The 24,866-nt window shown below is 48.0% G+C and overlaps 1 protein-coding gene across 1 annotated transcript in view; it reads right to left on the bottom strand.

Annotated features, from left to right (window-relative positions):
* STK11 (serine/threonine kinase 11) overlaps positions 1 to 24,866 on the bottom strand; it is a 33,132-nt gene that overhangs the window by 3,673 nt on the left and 4,593 nt on the right. The window contains exons 2-8 of the mRNA XM_065745926.1: positions 22,037 to 22,120; positions 19,260 to 19,349; positions 18,489 to 18,621; positions 17,870 to 18,006; positions 17,215 to 17,342; positions 10,385 to 10,442; positions 3,482 to 3,675 (exon numbers count right to left, since the gene is read on the bottom strand). Coding sequence (XP_065601998.1) covers positions 3,482 to 3,675; positions 10,385 to 10,442; positions 17,215 to 17,342; positions 17,870 to 18,006; positions 18,489 to 18,621; positions 19,260 to 19,349; positions 22,037 to 22,120 — 824 coding nt within the window. The remainder of the gene's footprint in view (positions 1 to 3,481; positions 3,676 to 10,384; positions 10,443 to 17,214; positions 17,343 to 17,869; positions 18,007 to 18,488; positions 18,622 to 19,259; positions 19,350 to 22,036; positions 22,121 to 24,866) is intronic.

The following is a 24,866-nucleotide window of genomic DNA, read 5'->3' as shown; positions in this document are numbered from 1 at the left end:
CAAGGGGGCTGGCTTCTTTATTCTCATTTTAACACGGCGTCACTGTTAGAAATGTGACACTGGCACAGAGCTGAGCAACGTCAGAAGATCCTGGGAGAAGCCTTGGGAAAGTCTACCAACAACATATCCTTGGTGTGAGCTGCCCCCACCATACAAACCACACAGAGCATCCTCCTGCACCACGCAGGGCTCCTCCTCACCCCCACTGCTCCCACAGGCAGCCTACTGCAGCCCCATTATCCTCGTTTTATGCTCTTTTTTTGGCCAAGATCCCTTTAAAATAAGGTGACTTTGGCCTTAGGTGACTTGTCTGCAGGAGAAAACTGCACCCCGTGCTCAAATGCTGCCTGTGGTTTGGGAACATGAATTCACACGTGTTCACACTGCCTAAGACTCCATGTGACAGCTGCTCAGGAGAGCAGCACACAGCCCAGAGAAACCCTCCTCTTGCTGCACAGGGATCCCTGGGGCTGCAGCCAGACTGCAGGGTTTGATGTCCCCCAGGAACCCACCTGTCAGGGCACATCCTCCTCAGTCCATGATCACTATGAGAACAGCGCTGGATGAGGGCCTGGAGACAGGCTGGTGCAGGATGCTTTCTTCCACTGCCTCCCAGTGCAGAATAATAGCTCTTGAAATAACTGTGAAGGCTAAAACCCATCACCACGCTGCAGTTAAGTGAAACAAAACAGCACTCAGCCCACCCAGCCACTGCCTAGCAAGGGAAGCCTGGTCCACGGGGCACCACTACTGAGATTCAGCTCTCTTACCCCACTGGAACAGAACAAGCTCCATAGAGAACTCAAAACATCTTCCAGTAATCTGCCTGTCACCTTCTCATGTGACAGCCCTTATTTGGGTTTAAACAGCGCTGTTTGCATTAGGAGTGCACAACAGCTGACATGACTGCTCTGGAGGTGATCTCCTACTGTCAGAGGCACCCGAGTGGGGGAACATCACCCCAGCACAGCCAGGGGCGCAGGGCTCCTGCACAGCAGTGCTTAGCCCAGCTCCCTGTGCAGGAGGGGCAGCAGGGAGGTGGCAGATGCAGCACAGGATCTCACACACTCCACTATTTTGCTTTGAAGGAACTTCAGGAACGGCCCTTATCCAAGCACATCAACAATGTGCAATGCCCAGCTGCAGTGCTGTGGGGCAGAGATGCTCAGCAGCAACCAGAACAGTGAGACCTAACCTGAGCCTGCTGGACACACAGTCACTCTCTGATTTCCCAAGTCCTCCTCAGTTTTCACTTTTTTAATCACAAAGATTACAAACCAGGCAGCAACACAAGCTCCTCAGCACTGAAGAAGTTAAAAGTTTCAAATAAACTTGAGCTGGAGTGAGAAGAGATAGGATCCTGTGGGGCAGGTCTGCAGCAGCAGCCTGGGGGGCACGGGTAGAGGAACAGCCTTTAAGGTAGGTCACATAGAGCTTTCCTTTTCAGCCAGCCCTGGGTTAAAAGCACTAGCCATTAGCTCAGGCCACTGGAAGCCCAAGAGGGCAGTGCTCTGGGGCCTAGGCTAACCTTCACTCCTCTTCCGTGCCTGTTTCCAGTGGGAGCACAGCCTCCTCCTGCACACAGCTTGCCATGGCTTCCCAGCACTCCGCTCTCTCCTCTACACCCTGCCTCAGCTTCCTCCTCTGCAGCTGGGAACGCACAAGGAAAGCAACAGGGCGCTGTTAGAGACATGCACAAGCTTATTTCTCTATGCTGATGCCAAAAACGCAGTAACAGACTATCCTGTGGGCTCTTGGCTTTGGCTGCAAGCTGCAACAGATCTGTTCTTGCAGCTTCTCAGCCGGGAAGCCTGGCCCTCCAAGGGAGGTTATGGGCAGAGAGACCAACCGTACCTTTCTTCCTTTCCAAACCAGCTCCAAGAGGTGGAAAAGGTCAAATTTAAAAAACAAAACAGAGCAGTGAGTGATACTGGTTATGATTTTCTCAAGACCGGGCACTTTTTCACATCTTGAGCACTTGCACATGGGCTGCTGCTGGCAGGAGTCCTTGTAGAGGGAAATGGGCAACCTCTGACAACACCTGCCAAGTCCTATTCTGTAACTAGCAAGGCCTTAGCAATTAAATACATGCTTCTGAGAGCCTATCACATTTTTAAAAGGATTCCTCCTTCCATAAAGCCTCCACTAGGCCAAGAGGGAAGGTCCAGCTCTGGTCAGACTCTAACAGAAAACCCTGTGGGATGTGAGAGAGCAAAGGACAGAGCTCTGCAGGTCACCCAGCTGGCACCGGGACATCAGCTCGATTAGAAAAGGTTATAAATTACCCAGCTGTCACCAGTGAATCAGCACTTGGAAACAGATCTGCTTCACTTTGATGTGGCTGCCTTCATCTCAGCAGGCTCCACCTCTATCCCACATACAAACCCATGCAGCCGCAGAGCTGAGCACCCAGGGGTGGCACCCAGCACAGGGCCCAGCGAGCCTGGCTCTAAGCTAAGCTGTCCCAGCTCTTCTCTTGGAAAGCTCTGCCAGGAGGAGCAAGCTGGGTTCTCCCAAAGAAGTTCTGGGTATTCCCAAAGGAGTTTTGGGCACAATGAGGCTTACTGCTATTCAAGGCCTGACACTTGTTCTTCTGTGCTTGTGTTTCAGAAAGTAGTTTCCATCTAACCAGAAAACACAGAAGAAAAAACAAAGCCTTCAGGTACAAGACCTCTGCACAGGTAAAAGCAGTCCTTGATTTTACTCAGATCCACAGAAGCCCACCGAGCAGTCATTGAGAAAGAAGTGTGGTTACTCTTGAGCTACAGAAACCAGGGCTTTCCTGACCAGGAAAGCTCAGAGCCAGATAACTCCTGTCACACTGTGGTAAAGTGAATCAGCACTGCTGCTACGAGAGCTGTAAAACTGAGCAAGCTTTGCCTTCAGTCTTTTGTTCATGAGCGTACAGGGGCCATAGAAAGACTGCTGCTTGATCACCACCACTCTGCAAAAACCACATGGCTGAGTCCACACTCCCCACTCTACTTGGTTGGCTTACCTTAAAACAAAAGGAGGTTCCCCATACAGAAAGGGGCAATTCTGCAGCCAAGTTACCAAGACTAGAGCAGAAAAAAAGGCTCAGCATAAGGCTACGAGCACCCAGATGTGCTATCTATTCTGAACACTGAGTCATTTCAGGGCTGTGCTCCAAAATAACTCAGTGAGTCTAGCAAAGCCAACCAAGAGAATTAAGTGTGCTTGAACAACAGTTCAGCAGGAGCACGCTATTACTGGATGGAGGAAGGAAATCAGCAGATGGGCAGCACGCAGGAAGGGACATCCTGGCTGATCAAATCAAGGACCAAAGCACCCACAGCATCATGGCTCACTCACTGTGAGTCACTCACATCACTTCATAATCAATACTCCCTTCCACTGGCGAGAGGATGTGTTCAGATCGCAAAGCCTTTCCTCAAAAACTTTAAATGGACAAGGGAAGAATCACTTCTGCCCTTCTCATCCCAGCATCATTCTCTCCTACCTGGTACTGTGAAGTCCTGAGTGTAGATGATATCATCTTCAATGTCATACAAGTCATCATCTTCGTCCTCATTGTAGCCATGCAGATCTTCCAGATAAGGCACCGCCGTCATACTTCTCCACTTGTCCTTTGTTTCTGGGCTAGGAGGTATGGGCACCAGAGTCTCTGCCTGAGCGTGTTTCTTACGAAACCAGCTGCAAAGGGTCCAAGAGTAAAATCCCATCAGTACAGCGTCACTTTTCAGAAGGCACAGAGAAATCCCCAATGGTATGGGATGATCCCATTCCACCCCAATTCAAAGGTACATGGAGTTTAAAGAGAGCTACCAAGGCAGTGTTACACCATGGCAGGCAGCACGTGCCTGCACTTCCCACATTCATAACCATCCTCTAAACGCAGCCTGCTCTCCTGACAGGCACTGATATCAGTCCCCTCCCCTTGCACTGCGAGCTGGATGTCATTTGAGCACTGGGACCCATTCTTCCTGGTCTTGCACAGCAAGAAAGGAAACAAAATCTCATCATATCAACTGCACTCTTATGCTCATCTTGCTAAATATTATGTGGATGCCACTTATCTGCACAAAGGGACACTTAGAGTCTTCCACAGCAGGAGGTAGCCTAGAAAGTCTAAGATTTTTTTCCCTCTTGCTCTCACACCGTACTGTAGGGCACAAAAGTGTGCTGCCTCAGAATAAACTGAAAACACACCTCAAAAGCAGAGAGATCTAAAAATATTGTTTCACTGTCTGCTCACCTCTTGTAGAAGTGGCATTCTAATAAAGTCACTCAGCAGAAGGAAGGAGTTAGGAGAAGAGCGAAAGCATAACTCCTGGGACGACTCAACTGGGATTGAAAAGAGAGGTAGAGAGAGGTGGACCTTTGCTCAGAAGCCCTGCTTCACAGCTGGCATCCTCCAGTTTTCTTCTGCAATGATCAGGTCGTTGAGGAAGGCAGCATCCTGCCTTCTGCAGTAGCAGTGAGGCAGTCCCTACCTCAGAAGGTAAGGTTTAATCACGAAATCTGTTGTGGTTAGTCACTGAGCAGGTTGCTGTCACACACAGAACTGCATCTGGCCCTTCCCTGTTCAGACTGCATGGAGGGATGACCCCCAGTCAGCTGGGAGGTCAGCACATCCCAGTTTGGCACTGACAAGGATCCACCAGTGTTCCTACACCAGCAGCCCAGCGAAAGCAGCATCATTTAGCAAAGTGACAGAGCGTGTCAAGTTTGACCTCTGGTTCACTGAGCAGCATTACACGAGTGAAGGAAAGTTCATCCCAGCTGCTGGACCAGCAGGAAGTCAACAGGTCCAGCATAACTAGATTTGGGGCAACAGTTTCAGCAAATGCCATGGCTGGCTTCCTTGGCGATGTGCGTGGCACACAGCTCTCCTAATTTGATCATTTGATTTCCTTTCCTTGGGAGACTGCTTTCATCAAGGAAGTGACTGCCAAGACAGCACACCGCGCCTGGGCTGATCCAGCCTGGCAGGAGCACTGAGCACAGGAACAGAGCACCCAGCACAGCCATCATCAGCTATTCCTGCCAGGGGCACTGGAACTAAGTGCCAGAGACACAAGGAGAGTGGAATATACAGAAGAAATGAGATCAGAATGACTGCCAAAGAAAGAAATACTTTAAAGGGAGAAAGCCTACAAACCTCCAGCAGCTAGTGTTTTTATTTTGCTGCATTTCAGCTCTGCCTCTTCTTTCTTTCCTTCTGTCCTACTTACCAGGAGAGTAAAAATAGGCTTTTATTAACAGCTGAAACCTGAATCACTGTACTCCAGTCATAATGATCCCATCCTCTGGGAGGTGATTTCAAGTACTTGCATATGCATACATGGTAATGAGGCTATAGAGTGAGCAGAGAAATTCATTGAAGTTCTAAGAAAATCAAAGACCGCTTGGAAGGAGCCTCAAGCAATTCTTTATGGAGTAGCAGAGTATTTCCTGGCAAGCAATTTTCCAGCAGGGACAGAGATGCTGCTCTCTACACTGGCACTAAATGTGATTAGTGAAGATTTGCTCTTCAGCTGAGGACCACTGGCTCCACCACATGCCCTGCTCCAGCTCAAGGTGCTGCTGAGCGACACGAGAACGCAGCCTGGGTCAGAGTGCTGCTGACAGAGCGCCTATTTCATCATTTATTTCTAAACAATTGTTCCAATGATCTCTGAGTCAATTGCACACACAGCAGCTTACCCAGTGAGAGCAGGCTGCTGCTTTATCAGTTGAAGGAAAATGAGCTTCTGCAGATCTCAGAAGCATTGCCTGCACAGAGCATCCTCTGACCCGTGAGGCCATTTTTAGCCACTCCCAGGCCTTAAAACTGAGCTAAGGGAGCAGCAGCAAAGAGATCTCCTCTCACTACTTTGCAAGCTTGTTGAGAATGCCTGCAAAGCACAGGCTCTGGACAGCAGCAGCACAGCATTAATTGTGAACCTGCCAGATAAGGAGCAGCATCCAGACAGAGCTGCTATGATCTACAGGGAGCTAAGATAACAAGGGTCAAGGACTGAATGAAAAAAGGGACCTGGGTCAACCACTGCTTATTGAGTCTGTCTGGTTTGCTGCTTCCCAGCTCAAATTTTACATCAGAAGTCATCACTCTGCTCTTCTCAAGTTCTGGTATAAGCAAGGTTAAAATAAGAATCAGTAAGCACAGCTGCTGCTTCCAAATACTTACAGCTAATTCACTTCCCATTCTAGGCCACAAGTATTTCAGTTTGCTTGTTTTGGATATGGACAGACTTCTCTGCAAGCAGATGCTGGGCTGCAGATCGCTGTCCTGCCAGTGAGGAGCAGCCATGAGCACTCTGCCACCTCCCATGGTGCTGCCTGTGAGCTCCAAGCTTACAGAAAGGTCACAGTCACCACGAGAAGCAGCCCACTGCATGTGTGCCCCACTCAGCAGGCATGCAGCACAGCCCCTGCAGCCACTGCTCCAACTCCTGGAGCAGGAAGAGATGCTCTCCTCTTCAGATCAGTTTCATTGAAAAAAAAAAAAACAAGTAGGTAAGAGAAGCAGCTTTGCCCTCACTGATGCAAGACCCAAAGGTCACAGTTCAGACTCCTACAGAAGGAGGAGAGGTGTTCTGTGCACAGATGGAGACTCACTTTCCTTTCACGCAGCAGACAGTTACGTTACGAAACCGAGCTGCAAAACGTGGGCAGAAGAAAACCAGAGCCTCTCCCCCTCCCATGTGCCTGCCACAGGAAAGTGAGGCAGACCCAGGTGCCTCTGCAGGAAAAGAAAGGAAGAGAGCTCACATCACGAACACAAGGAGAGATCTCTGCATGACACCATAGCAAAGGGGTGGGAAGAGTCTAGCAGTACGTGCATCACAGCACAGGTTAAGGAAAAGCCTCCAATTTGGGCACAGAAGCCAAGAAGCACACTCAGCACCTGAGAAGGAACCCAGAGGGACAGAGCAGGGTCCCCAGGGCTGCAGAGCCCAGGTGTGCAGCACAGCCCAGCACCCAGCAGCTCCGTGCTCCCAACCTTCGGGGTGACCCCAGCAGTCAGGAGCAGCAGCAGCACAGCATACCAGCAAGCACCACAGCTAACAAGAGTTGCAAGTGCCTTCCCTTCCTTGCTATAAACTCTTGCAAACGTATCTATGACTGAACAAATTATGTGTGACACTTCTGGAGAAGGAAGGCAAGATGGTTGCCTTGGAAACAAGGGACAGAGGTAGAATTCTGCATCCACTTCATCACTTTAAGTGCTGCAGCAGGGTCAGTGAATTAGTTACAAACTGCAGTGTACAAGCATTAAGCCCTTCAGCAAAAGCACGAGCTGGAGAGGAGACTGTGAATGATCTGCAGGGAGCAGGCTGCTCGCTCCCCAACTCTCAGCAGCACCTCCTCACTGCCCCACACCCCCAGCCAGGAGTACAAAACAGTCACGGAGGTGAACTAAAAGTGTCAGTTTTCATTGAGCATCATCCTGGCCCAGATCCTTGTGGGGAAGGCAGGTTTCAAGGCTCGTTCATTGTAATTCAGGGGTCAGATTCTGGTGGTTCAGAAACCTTGATGACAGGCTGGAAGAGTTTTAATTCATTTCAGTTTATAAATCCTGGGGCTGTACTGCGTGCGCTGCTTTGAAATGCATTTCAAGCCTTCAAGAAATGGGCTGAGAGAAGTGGGCTCGGTCCTGCTGAATTAAGAGAAAGTGCTGAAACACGAATTTGATGCAAGACTCAGCAGCAGAAGTGAGGAGAGGAGGAAGGCAGCTGGCAGATGTAAGGCTGGGCAAATTTGTCCTGCAAGAATGCTTCAGACTGGGTTGCCACTGCAGGGGAAAAGCATTTGGAATAGAACAAAGGGAGGAACTGATGTGCCCTTGCTTGCCCCCCATCGAGCCACCTCCAGCAGCTATGGTGCTTCACCAAGCAGCACTCAATTCCTGCTCAGTATTTGCCACATCCACTGATTAAGTCTCATAGATTAGGAGAAACACTGCCATCCACACAGCTCGACAGGGTTAGGAGCCCAAAATCATCACTGATTATCACTCCTCCCTCCACCTCAACCAGAAGTCTACAAATTCTAGAAATCAAGGCATTTCCTACCAAAATGCTTTCCCCAAAACCCTCTGACAGTATCTGAATGACTGCCTACTGTCCTTCTGATTGCTTTGTTCAGTTCTCAATAAAGCAGGGTCTGGTTAAGCGTGAGGGCAAAGCTTGCTTCTATTTAGGGAAAAAGAAGAGAGAACCAAGAGCCAGATTCCTCAGCACAGTGCTGCCCCACAAACAGGAGATGGACAGCCACATCTGAAGCCCAAGGCTGCAGGCTCTGCTGTGAGTGATGTAATTATTAGGATGCCACAGCAGGAGGAAGGAGGCAATTACTAATAGGGGAGAAAAGCCTGTTAAGAAGCACTGGCTAAGCTCACAGAAAACTAATAAGAGACTAAGCCTTGGAAATGCTCCTGTGTTTGCAGGTATAGCCTCTATGGTGCTATGAGATTAAAGCCTCACCAGCAGCAGCTGTGCCCACACAGCACAGAGATGCTGCTGACCCCATGCGAGGAGCATGCTCTATTTCCTCCTGCTACCTCCAGGCAGGGGCTCTAGAGAAACCTCCTGGCTTCCACCTGGAAGGAGCTGATGCAAAAGCTCCCTGTCACGTGGGAGAAGTACAAAATCAGGTACAGAAGGAGCCAGGTAAGTAGCTCAAATCCTGGCAGACAGTGACACATGAGAACCACCCACACTGTCACAAGCTTAGGGGACAACATCCAAGCTTAGGGTGCGACACCTGGGCCCACAGGGTTGGTGAAGAACAAGTGCTTTTGGCATTTCAGTGTTTCCACTGAAATCCCTGCAATCTATTCCATAGATTTAATTCCTGCCCTGCTTCCTCACTGTGCTTACTGACAAGGCATCAGTTGGACCATGTGGCAGCTGCTCACCACTCCACATCGCTGCAATGAGAACTACTTCATTACAGAGCACCACAAAAGAATACAGTGCTTTGCTTGAAGCTCTCTAGCCCTCAGAGGAAGATGGGAGAAGGACTGTCAGTAACAGCAGGAGCTATTGTTTCCAAGATCAGCTCTATAGGGCGTTTTAAATGCTATGCAGCATTTAAGAGGGCAGCCCCAAGCAGGCTCCTTTGTGGCCCACTATTTTACCGGGAAGCATATGCACGGGGAAAGGCACTCCTGAAAAGCAAATGCCTGCTCCTATCATCTCCCAGACCTGTGAAACAACCAATGCACAGCACTTGGCTACTATTAAGAGACTCTGCCTGACTGCTTAATTAATTGCCCAGGCAGCTACACGAGACTTGCCCCCCCACCCCCCAGGCCCCTTTGATCTTTGCAGGGGCAGTTGCAGCTGCTCCCCTGCAGAATGCTGGTGCAGTTCAAGCCTGACTGCTTTTTGTTCTGCAGCTCCTGCAGACGTCTCTCATGCCACAACATCTACCAGGGATCGTGATCTGACAGCACACTGCTACCCACTGCCACTTTATTTTTTCTTTTTTCTTTTTTTTCCGAGAAAGAAACAAAAAATAGAAACAGTGCTCTTCCTGCCTGCAGGCAGCACAAAGCAGGCCCGTTGCCCTACAGGATCAGAGCCTTGTTTTTACAAGGCTCCCAAAAGCTTTCTGGGCAAGCTTGTAGGCAGGACCTCTGCTGAGCATCTGTGGTCCAGCAGGCAGCTCTGCATGTCCTCAGAAGCACTTCCTATTCAAACAGGAGATAAGCTAATGCAGCCTCCGCACTGAAGCATCCTTATGATGCTTTTTTGTTCTTGTACTTTTATCCGCCCAGGAAATCTCTGCTCAGAGGCAGCATGTTCAAACAGATCCTTTAAAAAAGGAAAAAAAAATCCTCTCAGAGATAACGACCTCTCCCCCCCCCCCCATCACCCCCCCAGACAAAGGGGAGGATAAAGCAGAGGATATGGAGGAAGGAGGAGAATGACATTAAAGAGAAAAGGAAAAAAAATCCCATTGTCCTGGAACATACTGATTCCATATGGAGTAAATACCAAGAGTTATTTCTGTCACCAGCCTGTCCAGAAAACCAGCACATTACTGAAACCAGCTTCAGGGAACCCCTGCTCCATCAGTACTAACTGGCCTCTGAAACAAATTACCCAGAACCCTTAATATCAAGAACCAGTCACACTAGAAACATACTTTCCACATATTCATTATTTGCCAGTTAGCAATTCAAATGCTTTAACTGGATGCTCTAATAGGAAGGGGGAAAAAAAAAAGCCAAGTGGATGTTGCCAGAGCTCCAGCAGAGCTGGAGGAAGGTTATCTAGTGACTTCCATGTGTCTGCTGTCAAAAGGAAAAATGAGTTGAGAGCAATAGCACAGGTACATTAGCATAAGAAGCAGAAAGAGAATGACTAATAGGAAGAAGCTGAACACTCACTTGTGCTGCCTTATCTGCTGTATTGAAAATCTCTTGGCTGGGTCGTATTCAAGCATCCCTGAAAAGAAGGAGAAAAAGTCCAGGTGTGATCACAGATGCTCTCAGCCAAGCTGAAGACAAGAAGCATAAAGTGCTGCCCTTCCCTCCCACCACCCTGGCCCTGTGTCTGGCCCTCCTGGCAGCTCCAGGCACCTTTACCTGCAGAAAAGCTTGCTGCATCAGCCCCAGGGAGCTCAGCTCAAACCCCAACCCCATTGCTGACTCCTGATCAAGTCTGCTCCTCAGCTTCCCCACCTGCAAGGTGGATATGACCTTTCCCTCCTTCCCCCCGTAGGGACAGATCGGTACAGCCCCAGATCACAAGCCCAAACGTGTCTCCAGGCAAAGAGCAGCAAGATTTTGCATTTCATAGGTAATGCTATTGAACTTTCCCTGTGGAAGAGTCCAGGCCTTAGGCATGACACATCCATCTGCTCAGCATCCCAGAAACTCTACAGTCCAGTGGCATTCTATTCTGGAAGTACAGCTGGGGAGGACTGACACAAATGATCCTACAGCCCATCCCATCATCCGTCCTTCAGCCAGAGTTCTGATTTCTGGCACCTGTTGCTAGGATCACTAGGATTAGGGTGAGGAGAGGGGAATGTGGAGAGAATAGTTTATCAGTTTTCCTCCTGGAAAAGAAGGAGGATTCCTTAAAAAGCAGTCTTATGAGATGCCCACTCTGCTCCACAATCCTGAGAAAGCTTCACAACTCCACAGAAGACAGGGAATATTGCTGTATTCTTCAGACACTGTCCAATGGGACCCAATGAGTGTCATCCAGCAGAATGCAAAATCCCTTCCAAGAACACATCCACCTCATGGATGTTAAACTGCTGCTACACATCACAAGCAGTTTTGCTTCTGCAATAAAAGCCTCTCACTGCTCTTGAGGCACCAACATAAGGAGCAGGGCCTTGGGAAGAGGTCAGAGAACAGGAGCCTGCAGTGAGTTGAGGGAACCAGGATGTCTCACAAGGAGAGAAAGAGGACATGGAAAATACAGAAAGAGGTATCTTCAGATGAGCACTTGGGAACAGAGGGCTGGAATGAGAAACTGCCATTCAAATGAGGAATTGCAAGGAAGGGCCTTGCAGATGAGAGTCTGCAGTGCTGCTAACAAAGGTATTAGAAGAGAGAAATCAACAGTGTGTGATCAGAGCTGATCAGCAATATCTTGTCAGTTCGGTCTGCATCACACTACTAACAGTGACGACCCAGGGATGACTGTAATGACACCAAACAACCAAAACCAAAAAACAGGAAGCCACCACTGAGTGTACCTACATCTCTGCAAGACTTGCACACTCCAAACAAGGGCGTGCTTCAGGAAACAAGCTTTTATAGTCATCTTTTTTTTTTCCCCTCCAGCAGATAAAGGGTTTCTTCAGCACCAGTTTTATCCTGTGCCACCACATGCCCAACAGGGATGCAGAAGTCCACCACCTGCTCCTAAAAGCACTGAGCTGAGTCTCAATGCCAAATCTGAGAGCAGGTTCCTTAGACAGTGCTCCTGGTTCTCAGAGCATGCACTTCTGAAGACTCTGGGAAGGGGACGAAAAGCTTGGGGTTGGGAAAACACATTGTGGAAGCCTGGTCCAGTGCATCACACCAAACCAAACAGGATTTCAGAAAACTCATGGCTGGGGATCCAGCCCACTGCCACGTCTGCTTGTCTAAGAGGTGCTCAAAACCAGGGAATATGGCAAGAAAAGGTACACTACGAAAGGACTGACGTTATTCTCCCCTCAGAAACCAACATGCTGTTTCCCATGGCAATCTGAAAAGGTTTATCAGTGCTGATGACAGCACAAACAGCTTTAAGCAGATGGCATCACTACTGATCTACATTATATCTCTGTGATGAAGGTTACGAACAACCAACCATGAGAAAACTTCTGCCAGGTGCAGCACAAGCATCTGACCTCCTGAACTCAATGCACCAGAGCTCTCAGCATTCAAGGACTTACCAGAAATGCACACTTGCCCTGCTGAGACCACAAAACCCATGACATGGCTACGTCACACAGCTGAGCTGACGCGAGCTACAGCAACAGCTCCTTGCTCAAGAACCCTCAACCTTGAGAGCACTTCCTTACATTGGGTATTTTCTCCCACAAGCAGAACAAAGCCCTACAAAACAAGCAACCAGCAGACTGGGCTGCAACTGGACCTGAGCTGGGAGTGCGTGGCAGGAAGCAATTAGTGCCAGTGCCAAAAAGCTGTACAGCTTAGTTATGTCTGCTGTAAGGATCACCACCAAAAGTGCATTTAGAGATGGGCTTAAAGAGCAGGGAAGAGAAATCTGAACCACCCTCAGCAGAGAAAGGATCGATGCAGGATAGTAAAATTCAGGAAACACTTGTAGTGCAACAGCAAGGTGCTTCCATCAGGCTAATTCCAAGCTGCTTCCTCAGCTAAGCCATCACTAATGCAGAAACACCTCAGAACTGCCCTAGCTGCAGTTAAGGGGAGGCTGGAAGGGACCCCTGGGATCACCCACTGCACCCTCCACCTGAGCACCTCACCCACGACTGTGCCCAGTGGGGTTTCTAGTTTCTTCCTCCAAGGATGTCAGCTCCACAGCCTCCCCAAACAACCTGCCAGCACCAGACACAAACTGCTATGGCATAGAGCAGTATTTTTTTTTCCTACATGCAATTCAAAAGGCATAAATAAGGTAAATGAACAAGAAAGCTTTCTTTGAGGAAAAGGACTGTAACTTTGGGCAATGTTTGAAAGAAAACAGAACATCCAATCACCGAAAATGGACACTGATGTGCTCAGCTGTGACTCACTTGTGGCAGGCCTGTGGCTGAAGTCCTGCACTGAAGAGCGATCTCATCACAACAAAACATCATGTACTGTTCACCAGTCATCAAGAGCGTCTGTCCACAGTAACCACACACACTCTCTCTACCATTTACGGTAAAGATCTCCACGCAGATCATCTGCGAGAGGAGAAGAGAGCTGCAAAAGGGAGAATAGTCTGGAAGATGCCTGACTTGCAAGCCTCTACCCCATGGGATTCCAGAAGGACCTGCTGTGCCCATACATGGGATGTCATGCTCGTTACAGCACTCTCAAACTCCTTTCAAACTGTGCCAAGGGGCAGTGTGAGCACCAGAGACCACAATCCTGTCTTGAACTCCTTGTCATAGACCACAGCTCACAGATTTTTAATAATCCTGAACAAGCACAGTGTTACATCATGTAGAGTGGCTGCTTGAAAAGCAGACAGCACAGTCTGAAGTATGTTTCATCAGAGGCAGGATGAAATCCAACAGCTAGAGTTTACTGAATTCAACCTGGGTTTTACTCCAGAGTCTCTAACTCAGCAACTTTTTAAGCCATCAGTACAAAGCAGAAAAAGCTTTTCCCCTCTCCTTCATCCTCCACAAACACAACCAGGGCTCTGACCAGAAACTCCTCTGCAGACAAACCTTAAGTCCTGGATCACACATGCAGGACACAATGCTGGATGGTTACAGGCCCAGCTCAGGGGCCTGGAAGCATTAAAGTATCCTACTGCTGTCAGAAAATGCAACCCTGAAAACTTAAGGTCACGGCAGTTGTACAAAAGAAAGAGAATAGAATGCTGAGAAACCAACCAACCCATTCCCAGTCACAAGATCACCCTGCAACAGAGCCAGGACATAAACCCGAGTGTCTAATGCAGAGTGTTAATGAAAGTATGTTAGAAGAAGAGGGGAAATAAAGCTCACCCTCTGCATTTTTCTTGTTCAGAAGTGAACTGCACAGGAGTCAATAAGTCGCGTGCAGATGCTGACAGAAGAACCTTAGGGCGATTTGCAGATGCTTCCATTCTGGCACATCCTTTCTGACTGCAGACACAGAGGGCAGAACAGACCCAGACCCTTTTCCATCAGTGAGGAGTACAGCTAAAGCTTTGTTTCTGATTATGGGACAAGAAGAGGGGCAGCATCCCAACTGATTGGTTGAAGTACACTGCCACACAAGCCTCTTCCCAAGTCAAATACCACAGAAGTTTTAGGTCCTCTAAAATCTGCTTTTCTGAAACATGGAAAAGAGAAGTGACAACAAGGGGAAAAAAGAAAAAAAAAACACTGCTTCAAAAGTGGTGAACTACAGGACAGGAAACCTTAAGAAGTGAATTCAAGCACTCATTTCATGGGCAAACTGCCACAACGGTCAACATAACTCCTACAGCCGGAGAGGAAACAAGCACTTTGCAGCACATTGAATTCTCTTTACATTAAGGACAGAATGAATGCCTGCAGCACTGCAGAGTGCTCTAACAGTCGTTTAGAAACAACACAATGGCAAAATATAATCTACAGTGAGACAGAGTTGAGTTGTGGGAATCTGTGCTGCTATAGGAAAGCAGCAGCCCACCACTGATGCCTGATCTGCAGCCCTGGGGTCCATTTCAGCCTGCTGCAGCAGCAGGCACCTACCAGGAAAAGCAGATGTTCAGAAGGAAAAGCATGAAGGAAAAACATGAACTCCAGTTCTGCCACCACAGCCACGCAGTGTCACCCCTGCAAGGCTCAGCTCTGGTGCTCAGTGCACGTGTTGCCATCAGGCTCTGTCAGGAGCTGGCTGATGTGGTTGCTGAGCCACCCATCATCATATTTAAAAAGTTGTGGCTGTCAGATGAAGTCCCCAGGGACTGGACAAAGGGAAACATCACTCCCATTGATAAGAAAGGAGAATCCAGGGAACTACAGGCCAGTGAACCTCACCTCTGTGCCTGGGAAGGTCACAGAACCCTGGAAGACATGTTAAGGCACATGCAAGATGTGGAGGTGATTTGAGATAGTTTCACCAAGGGAGTGCCTGACCCACCTGGTGGCCTTCTGTGATGGAGTGATGGCATTGATGGACAAAGGAAGGGCACCTGATGTCATCTACCTGGACACAGAGGCAGGTAAACAGGAAGGAAATCAGCTTTTTACATGGGTAGACAGTGATAGAATAAGGGGGAATTATTTTAAACGAAAGGAGGGAAGATTTAGATTAGATACTGGGGGAAGTTTTTCAGTGAGAGGGGGGCAAAACTCTAGAACAGCTGCCCAGAGAGGCTGGGCATGCCTCATCCCTGGAGGTGCTCAAGGCCAGGCTGGATGGAGCCCTGGGCAGTCTGACTACTTGATCTAGTGGTTAGCAACCCTGCCTGCAGCAGTGAGGTTGGAGCATGATGATCCTCGAGGACCCTTCCAACCCAAGCCATCCTGTGATCCTAGAAAGAGAAGAGTGCCACACCAAGCAAGGAGAATTAAAGCTTTCACCAGCTTTGCTGTGCAGCAAGTGCATACCACAAGAGGAGTGGGAGAATGTTCTGAGGTGGATCGGAGGGAGAACAGCAAAAGGAATCTTTATATCTCCTACTGTCCTGGAAGAAACAGCAAAATTGATAAAGACAGATAACCACATGCCCCCAGATGAGCTCCTCTGCTACCAGATGCACCTGGGATGCATCTCTGCAGCACCCAAAGACAGAAGGGGGAAAGGCAGATAGTGGCTAGATGGAAGAAGTGACACTCACATTGTGCACAGGGGCAGCAGCTGCAAGGCTCCTTGTTTAAAATGATGCAGAAGGAAAAGTAAGAGATTCTGACACCAGGGGATGGAAAAACAATAGGGCGTTATTCTACTAATGGAGCATAAAGGTTTGAAGCTATCGATATCCCAAGGATAAGAAAAGACAACACAACCACCACAATCCCTTTCTCTGGGGATGATGCTAAGTGCAGCTGTGAGGCTTACCACAAACTTCAACTACTTCTGCTGGATGCTTTAAAAGACTGCTAGTTGAACCTTTGGATTTACTTCACTTGGGCAAATCCTGAGCTCATAAAAAGCTGCTGTGCTTTGAGTCAGCATTCTCAAAGCAAACAACACACATTGATTGGGACATTGTTGCCTGGGGCACACAGCACAGCAGCCGGAATTGCTGGCCCTTCAGTAGTAGCCACATCTGTAGCTACACCTCATGCTACGGTTTCCAAAAGCTGTTGAGGCCAGGTGATGCTTCATAAAACACATGCAGATTATTTATTTCATCCTCAGTATTAAGGCCAGTGGAGCTGAATCAGCCTCAAACAAGGAGCTCACAGGGAGCCTGCACTGCAGAGACAGAGAAGCCAGTAGCTGCCACTTGTAGGGTAAATAAAGGCTGTAAAAGCTCTGAAACTCTTAATGTTTGAGGCAAGCCACGGACTGCAGCAGCACTGTGCTGTCCTCAGCACAGTTAAAGCAGACAGCCCCCTGGTTTAGCAACAAACACCCATACCAGGAGCAGACCTGATGACACTGTGGACAGCAGGAAGCAAAGCTGACTCAGCTTCCTCTGTACCCCACAGCCACTCACCCACACTTATCCCCAACTACTAAAGCACTTTGAGAGCAGAATCTGATGAGGAAGGACAGCAGAACCTGAGTACTCTGTATTTCACAATGCAGAAAGCCTGGGCAAGGAATTGAATCAAGCGTTCTCACCTGCCATTTTAAATTTAACCTTGTAAGCTTTGTGTCCACATTTACAAGCTGCTTAGAGCACAAGAATCAATGTTAAGAACCAACTTTACAAAGTGCAGCCCATCAAGGGTTTAGGGTACATCAGGAGAAGACCAGTATTATCTTTCAGTCTTAGCCCAAGATAAATAAGCCTACCTCCCTTTCCAACAGGATTCTATACCATCACAGAATACTTGGAACGAAGCTCTGCCCTGGTCTTTACGAGCTGAGCACTTGTTGAACCTGTACATTTTACCCATTCACTCAGAGTCACCTGGGAGACTCACCTCTCAATAAATCTGAGAGTGGAGGACCACAATCCTCTGGAATTGTGAAGTCACCTTTCCCGATGTTTTCAAATAACTTATATATATTATCCCCTTCAAAGGGGTATAGACCCGTTGTAATGTTGTATCTGTAAAGGCAGAAGGAGAAGGTGTATGAGATGAAGCACACAGACCAGGTGCTTGGTTCTTAAGTGACAGCATAAACCAAAAGAGGGTAAGAGGAAACGAAGGGATGAATATCTGGCAGTATTTGGAATGCCTCCTCTAACTTCGTCCTCCTGTGTCACAGCTCCTTCATTCACATGAGTCAGTACCACCAAGATGTCTCCCTGACAGGCTGGGATGGAAGAAACTTTTAAAAATAAATACCAGAGATACAAGCACTTTGTGGTTTCTATTATTACAGTAGCTGTGTATCTCAGATGCTGAGAAACGGTTGGCAGAGACTTACTAAGAGTGGAGATGACTTTATTCAGAACTGCAAGCACTTCAGGGAACACACACACCCTCCCAAGGGTAGGGCAAGCTGTATAAGCCCTCCCCAACCCCCCAAGCACCATGCAGAAGAGCAACGATGACAGCAGACTGCACAACACCGAGCTCTTTGGGGATGTGTAATTTCTCACTGCAATTCCTGGGCTGCACGGGCACTTACAGTGTGACCCCTGCGGACCAGATGTCTACTTTAAAGCCTGAAAAAGTATCAAGGCCATTGGCAATTTCTGGTGGCTGGAATGCTGGCGACCCTTGGCTCGTTCGGCACGTGTCATCCTCTGCAAACGGATGCAATGCCTGCAGCAAAGAGACCCATTAGTTTCAAACTTCCAAGGCATGCAAGTTGCAACTGTCAAAACTTTCACAGAAGGGGAAAACTCTGCTACTGAATATCTCCTTACATACCAGGAGAACACGTGACTGCCACAATTACATGCCAGCAGTGACGTTTCCTGCAATCCCACCTAGTTAGTATATGGAGAATGTCTTAAGAAGTACAAGGTTATGCTGCTTATCGATTTCACCACGCTTCTGGGCTTTTCTGGGTTTATCTGAGATTAACATCTTCCTCTAAAAGCTTCCTGGATGGAAGTTTTGCACTGTTATCAGCAAGGAGATAAAGAAGTTTTGCCAGTTCAATAAATATTCAGCAGAGCTACTCCAGAGCATTCTGCAAGTTTAGCAGAACAATCAATAAATCAAATCGATCCCACAGAGGTGATATGGATCCAGAAAGCCATGCTTCTCACATCCCTGACTTCAATGCAGCTCTCATGTACCTCTGCTACGCCCAAATCAGATATTTTCAGCGTCCCATTGGTGGTCAGCAGGAGGTTCCCCGGTTTTATATCCTTGTGGACAATCCCTTGGCTGTGCAAGTATTCTAAGCCATCTATAAGCTGACAAAAGTACCTAAAAACAGTTAAAGAAAAAAAAAAGTCAAGCACTTCCAAAGATTAAGAGCATGAACCACCAATAATACATGAAGCATATGGTGACAGCGTGGCAACAACTGCTCATGGACTTATTTTGAATCTCACAGCATCCAGAAATCTTAATGCACCTGCATTTCACTGAGGCCATCTATAACACCCATCTCTAGTGAAATGGGCTTCAGATCAGACTGTCCACCAAGGGAACAAGCTAACACAGATCATGCTAACACAGACCATGCTGGATATTGGCAATTCTTTATCCATAAGAGATCTTTAATCTTTTTGTCCTGACACTGAGCTGCTTGCATCGCTCCATTTAAGCGGGCAAGCCCTCACAGATTCCTCCACTCACATATCCTAACAGAATGGCACAGGAAAGGCTGTCATGCATCTCTTGTAGCAAATCAACAGCAGCAAAATTGAACAGAAAGATGCTTTTCTTCCTGGATCACTTCAACAGTTTTGATTTTTTTGTGACAAATGGGCACATTACACCAAGTTAGTTTTACTTCAGTGAGCAGCCAGCAGCGTAATGGACAGAGCAGAGCATGCTCTTGAATTTGTGAGAGCAGCAATGAGAAGTCAATGCAGCCGGAGGAACAAAACCGTACTTACCCATGAGCCTGAAAAACTGGAAACCTCTTTTCTGGGACACTGTCCAGCATCTCCTGCATCCCACACACACAGTACTCCATCACCATATACGTGAAGGCAGAGTTAAGGAAGCTTCAGCATGAGCTGCTTTCCAGGCAGACGCTGCACAAGGACTTTTTAAGTATTTGTTCTCTTCCAGCATGTTCCAGTTTTCATCTCCTTACATTTCAATCTTGGAGCCAAACAATGGAAGTGACAGGAGTGCCTAGAGCAGTCATTGCTCTGCTCCCCCCTCCCAGGATTTGGAAAGGCACAGTGCACACTGAGGGGCTGTGACAGACCCTGAGACATCTGGTGGGTTGGCAAGGCAGTGCAGCTCTGAGATGCAGAGCACGGACACGGGCAGCTCACGTTCTCCAGTAACGATGCGTTTCTCCAGTTGCTAATTATTCCTGGCAGATGCCTTCTTAACCAAAGCCTGAAATAAGTTGCTTATCTCCCAGGATGGTATCTTAACTCTCGAGGCAAGAGAGGCTAAAGAGATGACCTGCATTTTAAGTGGGATCCAAACTAGAGACTGCTGTCATTCTGCAGAACATCCCACCCAGCTCAAACCCCTGGGCAATCTTCATGCATTAGTGCTCGTGCCCCCATGTGAGCTGCTGTAAGACTTCATGATAGTCACAATGCCATCTGGTAAATCAGTAGAAGTAAAAGCAGCAGAGAGAGACCAAATTTCATTCCTCTAAATTCTTATCATGGTATAAAGATAAGGACCGTATGTACCACAGTGATGCGGAAGATGCAACTCTCCCATCTTCAAGAAAATAATGCTAACAGAGGATTACACAGGCTAGCATTTGGGAAGCAAAACTCAGCTCTCATCCTCATCTAGAAAGAACAACCTGGTTTTGGTTTCATCACCTGCCACAGCCTGCTTCTCACCCCCTCCTTTGCAGCTGGCCCATTCCTGGCCACTCAGATACATTCCAGCACAAACTTCCACGCAGAGCAGATCCAGCACAGGTGCCCCAAGACAAGTGAAGCTCTCATTCCTGCTCATCAACGGGGATCTGCTCCCACGCACAGCTGCACACACTGCTAACAGAAGCTGTCAAGTCAGGATGCCAGCTGCAATGCTGCTTGTTCAACAGGGGTTATTTTCTGCCTGGATCAGTTCTCCATTCATCACCAGCTCTGCGTTCCCAGCATCAGCAGGTCAGCAGAGCAGCCCATTAAATACTAAAGGGGCTTGATATTTCTAATCCAGTCATCACAGCTTTCCTGTTACCAAGGAAATCTCTGAAGGCTTTGACTAGACAAGCAAGCTGTTAAAACACCACCTTCCTGAGAATAAGCACAGCTGAAGCCTGCACTTCTAACAGCAGCACAACACTCAGGTAAGAACAGAATCCTCCCTTCTTTTAAGGACTGATTTCAAATGTCACATTGTTCACACTGGAAATTAGGATTTTTTTCCTTTTTCCTGGATAACTAACAAAGAAGGAAGCAAAACACCCCTTCTACACCAGGTCAAAACTTTTCTGAATGACCATTCTGGGTTGTCATCACCTACTACCAACACATGAGGTCTCTCTCGGGCTCTTTTTCGACATGCTTCTCCTCTAGCATCCCAGCTTCTTCTTAATTAAATGGTATCTTTCTGCAGACAGTAATTGAATCACAGTCCCTTCAGTCTGTTAAGGCTACAAAATACAAGTGAAAGTTGTCATGCTTTTTATATCAATGATTTGGTGGCAGGGTACTTGATCTAATTAAAGCACAAAATTAAATTACCCATTTTCTGAAGTACTGTAATTGCAAGACAGTATTTAGAAAACACTGTCAAATAAGAGCAGCTATCTGTAACATATACGACAGCAGATCAGCTCAGTAAGCTTTGTGAGTGGTGCAAGGGCACTCACCAGAAACTCTCCAGCCACCCCTCCTGCATTTCACTCGTGTTACAGCACAGCATCACATCAGTTGGTGTCTGGGCATACTTGTAGGACACCATGCACTGGAACAGCACATTAAAGTCTGAAAGATGTGCTGAGATTACAAACCACAGCTTAGCTTCCAGAGCTGCATGTCTCACAGGAGCAACACACTTTTTATCTCATGACCATTACAAGCTGTAGGTCACTTAAAGCACTTCACAAGGGACATCTACACAAACAGCAGAGCACAGCAGGCTGAGGCAGGAGCACATCTCATCTCATGTGAGACCACACAACACAGCTGTCCCTGTGGAAGGCAGCACTGCCAGCGTCCAGATGCCACAACACATGGATCTTTATTTTTTCATATTTCCCAAGGGGTAAAAAAAAAAAACAAAACCAAAAACAAGACAAAATCATTGCCAAAGGCATAAAGGAAAAAAGAAAAAAAAGACTTTTGTAAAGCATAAACAGTAACAGGTCCATCTTCAAGGAGAAGCACTGACACACTGCCAGCTAGGACCACAAGCTCAAAGTGACAGATCTGCAGCTGCTTTCATGCCCAAGTGGGGAAGGTCACACAATAAAACAGTACTGGAGGGGCAGCTCTCCTCTACTGCAGTCCTCTACATGCAACCTGGGGACAATACCTTACACTGAAGTTTGGGAGCTTTAAGAAAGAGCACTCGAGTGGAAGCATTGCAGCCACACAACAAGTTTAGTGCTAGTGAAAGCAGCTGTAAGTTTAAGGAACATTCAAAAAAAAAAACCTCAACAAAAGCAGAACTACAGTGATTCAGCACTACAGTGGAAAATAACAAGAATTCAAAACTTCAACCGCTGTGTTAAAAAGGATATATTTTCTGCTTCTCTTCATTGTATAATACATCTACCAACTGGATAACATTTTTGTGCCGCAGTCGTCGCAGGAGCTGAATTTCCCTGCAGGAAAAGAAAAGGAAAAACATTACATTTTCAACATCTATTTCCTCAGTGTGGAATGAAACTGATGTTTCTAAATCACATGGATCGTTACACTTCAGACCGTATTAGTCCCAGCTGCTTCACTGAAGGTTACCTCTATACACTCCTTGAGAAAAGGCCTTGTGTGCTCCTGAGCTCCAGGTTAGCCCATCACACTGCTCCCCAGGTGCTGGTGCTGGATAGAAGGAGAATCATCCCTACTAATACCACACAGCCCCAGGCTCCCCAGCCTGAGATCCTGTCCAGCACAAGGCAATCAAACTTCTGTACAAACTGAACAAACTGTAAAAGCCAGGAAAGGTGCCTTCCCTTGGCTGTGTATGGAAATGGACTCATCTCACGATCATTGTTTTGATCTCTGTCTGCTGGGATCTCGTACTCTGCCCCAAACCACCAAATTTCAGCATCTTTTATATTAAAGTCAGCCTGCAGAACCCCTCTGCTGCCAGCTGTAAGGAGGGAAACAGGAGGATCAGGCCAGGCAGGTCAGAGTGCTCCAGCTGGCTGTGCAGGCACTCAGCTTCGCTCTGCTGCTCTGCTCCAGGCTGGTGCTGAACCAGGCTCCAGGAAGAGGAGCTGGTGCATTTCTCCTGCCATTTCTAACTCCCTTAAAGAAGCAGAGCCACATGTACCAGCCTGCACTGCTGGAAGCAGCACTGCAAGGAACTCAGAGCTCAGCTTCAGAGTAGAGAGCCCCTCCCAAGCACAGCCCACAGGGCTCAGAAAGCTCTCACCCCATGCTTACACCATTAGACTGCCTCCAGTAACAAGCTGAGGCCAGCACAACAGCTTGGTGCTGCACCACGTCTGACTAGCAAACCAGTAACAGCTCCTCCAAAGAGCTCATAAGATGCAGGACACAAGCTGGCCTTAAAAATTAGGATAGCTGAACAGAAACCATGGGATAAGAAGGCAAGGCTCAGAAGATCGTTTAGTTTAAATGGCAGGCAGAGCTGCGAAGTGATGCAGCCACTCTAATTATAGTAATGACCAAAAGGCCGAAGTGGATTACATTAGCATAGAACTGCAGCCAGCATTAGTGGAGCTCTAAGAAGTTTCTGCATAATGAAGGGAGACGGCGGAGTGCTCAGACAGAGCAAACATTTCAGCAGGGCTGCTTCCTGCGAAGGCACAGAGCTTCCAATATTAGGAACACACTGAACATCCTGATCCCAGCAGCTCACTCCCCGTAATACCACTTGAAAGTGTACACACTAATTCCTCCCACCTTCCACAGCCCAATAAATATTTCATATTTCTGCCATTTTTTTTCTCCCCCAGGAGGACGCTGTGAACCACCAATCCCAAACAGCAGTGAAGCACACCCACCTCTGGGGCAGGGGCCAAGCAGCCCATTTCCCAGAGGAAAGATTATCTCTATTTTTAGCTCCTCTCGCATTCTGAAATGACTGAGGAATGGAGGCAGCCCGGCCACAGCCACCTCCAATCCCATTTGGGTTTCAGAACTCGTTGCTTAAATGGACCTCAGTGCTCAGTTTGTCAGAAGTTGCCTGCCTTTACCTCCACCCCCCCAAGCTAACCACAAACGACACTCCACCCCACTGCTTTCTTTGCACCTTGTCTGCACTGTGACATTCCAGCTGACGGTGCTGGGAAGGAGACCTGTGTGCCTGCAGCTCATCCACGTTCTCGGGACCTCTCCAGCTGCTGCAGCTTCATCTCCTTCTGAAGTGCAGTGTGCAATTTAAATCACAGTGGTTGTTCTTGGGGTCAGACTTCTCTCCCAGCACAGGGAAGGGCAGTTGGTCTGAAGCAGTCAGGAGCTGCACGCAGCTGGGAGGAAACCTAACACAACTGAAGGACTTCATCAGATCACTGTATCATTCACATAGTCTGAGCCTCCTCTCCTTGTTTTGGTGTACAAGATCTGCTGCTGCTGCCAGAATGAAGCTGCTGCACATCCTGCACATGTGGAAGGCGCAGAGAACCCAGATGCTCCTGCCCTGACTGCTGAAGCATCAGATTCAGCCTTTGTCCTGCTGAAGATTTCTTACAAACTCTTAAAGAAATCCTTACCCACAAAGGCAAGACAATGTTCAGACCCTTTAAAACTATGGTATCTACAAAGTTTTTCAGAAGAATTGCTTTCCAGAGTTTTCAGAGGAGAGATGCAGCACAGCTGACCCGAGCCTGCCTGGCTCTGCCTGAAGGTCCCTTCCCTTCCTTTGGTTCACAAGGCTCCTCCACAGGTGCAAGCTGGTAGGATTTCACTAGAGGCAAATGCTAGTGGATCTTTACCAGGCAAATGGAGCCAGAAGCAGGGGCTTGCAGCAGATCTGAGCCAGGCAGCCCCCACCCCCTGCTGCCCACCTCAAGGCTTGGCACCAAGCACTGCACACTAAGCTGTGGGTGCACCACAGTGAGTGTCACACCCAGCACAGCAGAGTACCACCCGCCCCACTCCACACCAGACCTCCCCCCATCCACGGGCAGGCTGGGATGAGTCAGCCTCGGGCCATCCTTGCCTTCAGCACACGCCCTGCAGCTTGCAGCAAGCCCTTCCTCCAGCAGCACTCTCTATTTGCGGGCCCATGTAGCAAATGGCCAAATTACAGGCCTACTACATATTTTAAGCCTCAGAGGAATTCTAATGGGTATATATTCAAATCTAAGTAATCACCGAGCATGGTAAGTACAGTACAAAACACTTGGGATATGCATAGAAAGTCCCAAACACTTAATT

This window comes from Cyrtonyx montezumae, unplaced genomic scaffold, assembly GCF_038088225.1.
Source record: "Cyrtonyx montezumae isolate F1298 unplaced genomic scaffold, pur_monq_1.0 scaffold_39, whole genome shotgun sequence".
NCBI lineage: Eukaryota > Metazoa > Chordata > Aves > Galliformes > Odontophoridae > Cyrtonyx > Cyrtonyx montezumae.
This window is presented reverse-complemented; position numbering and strand designations above follow the sequence as displayed.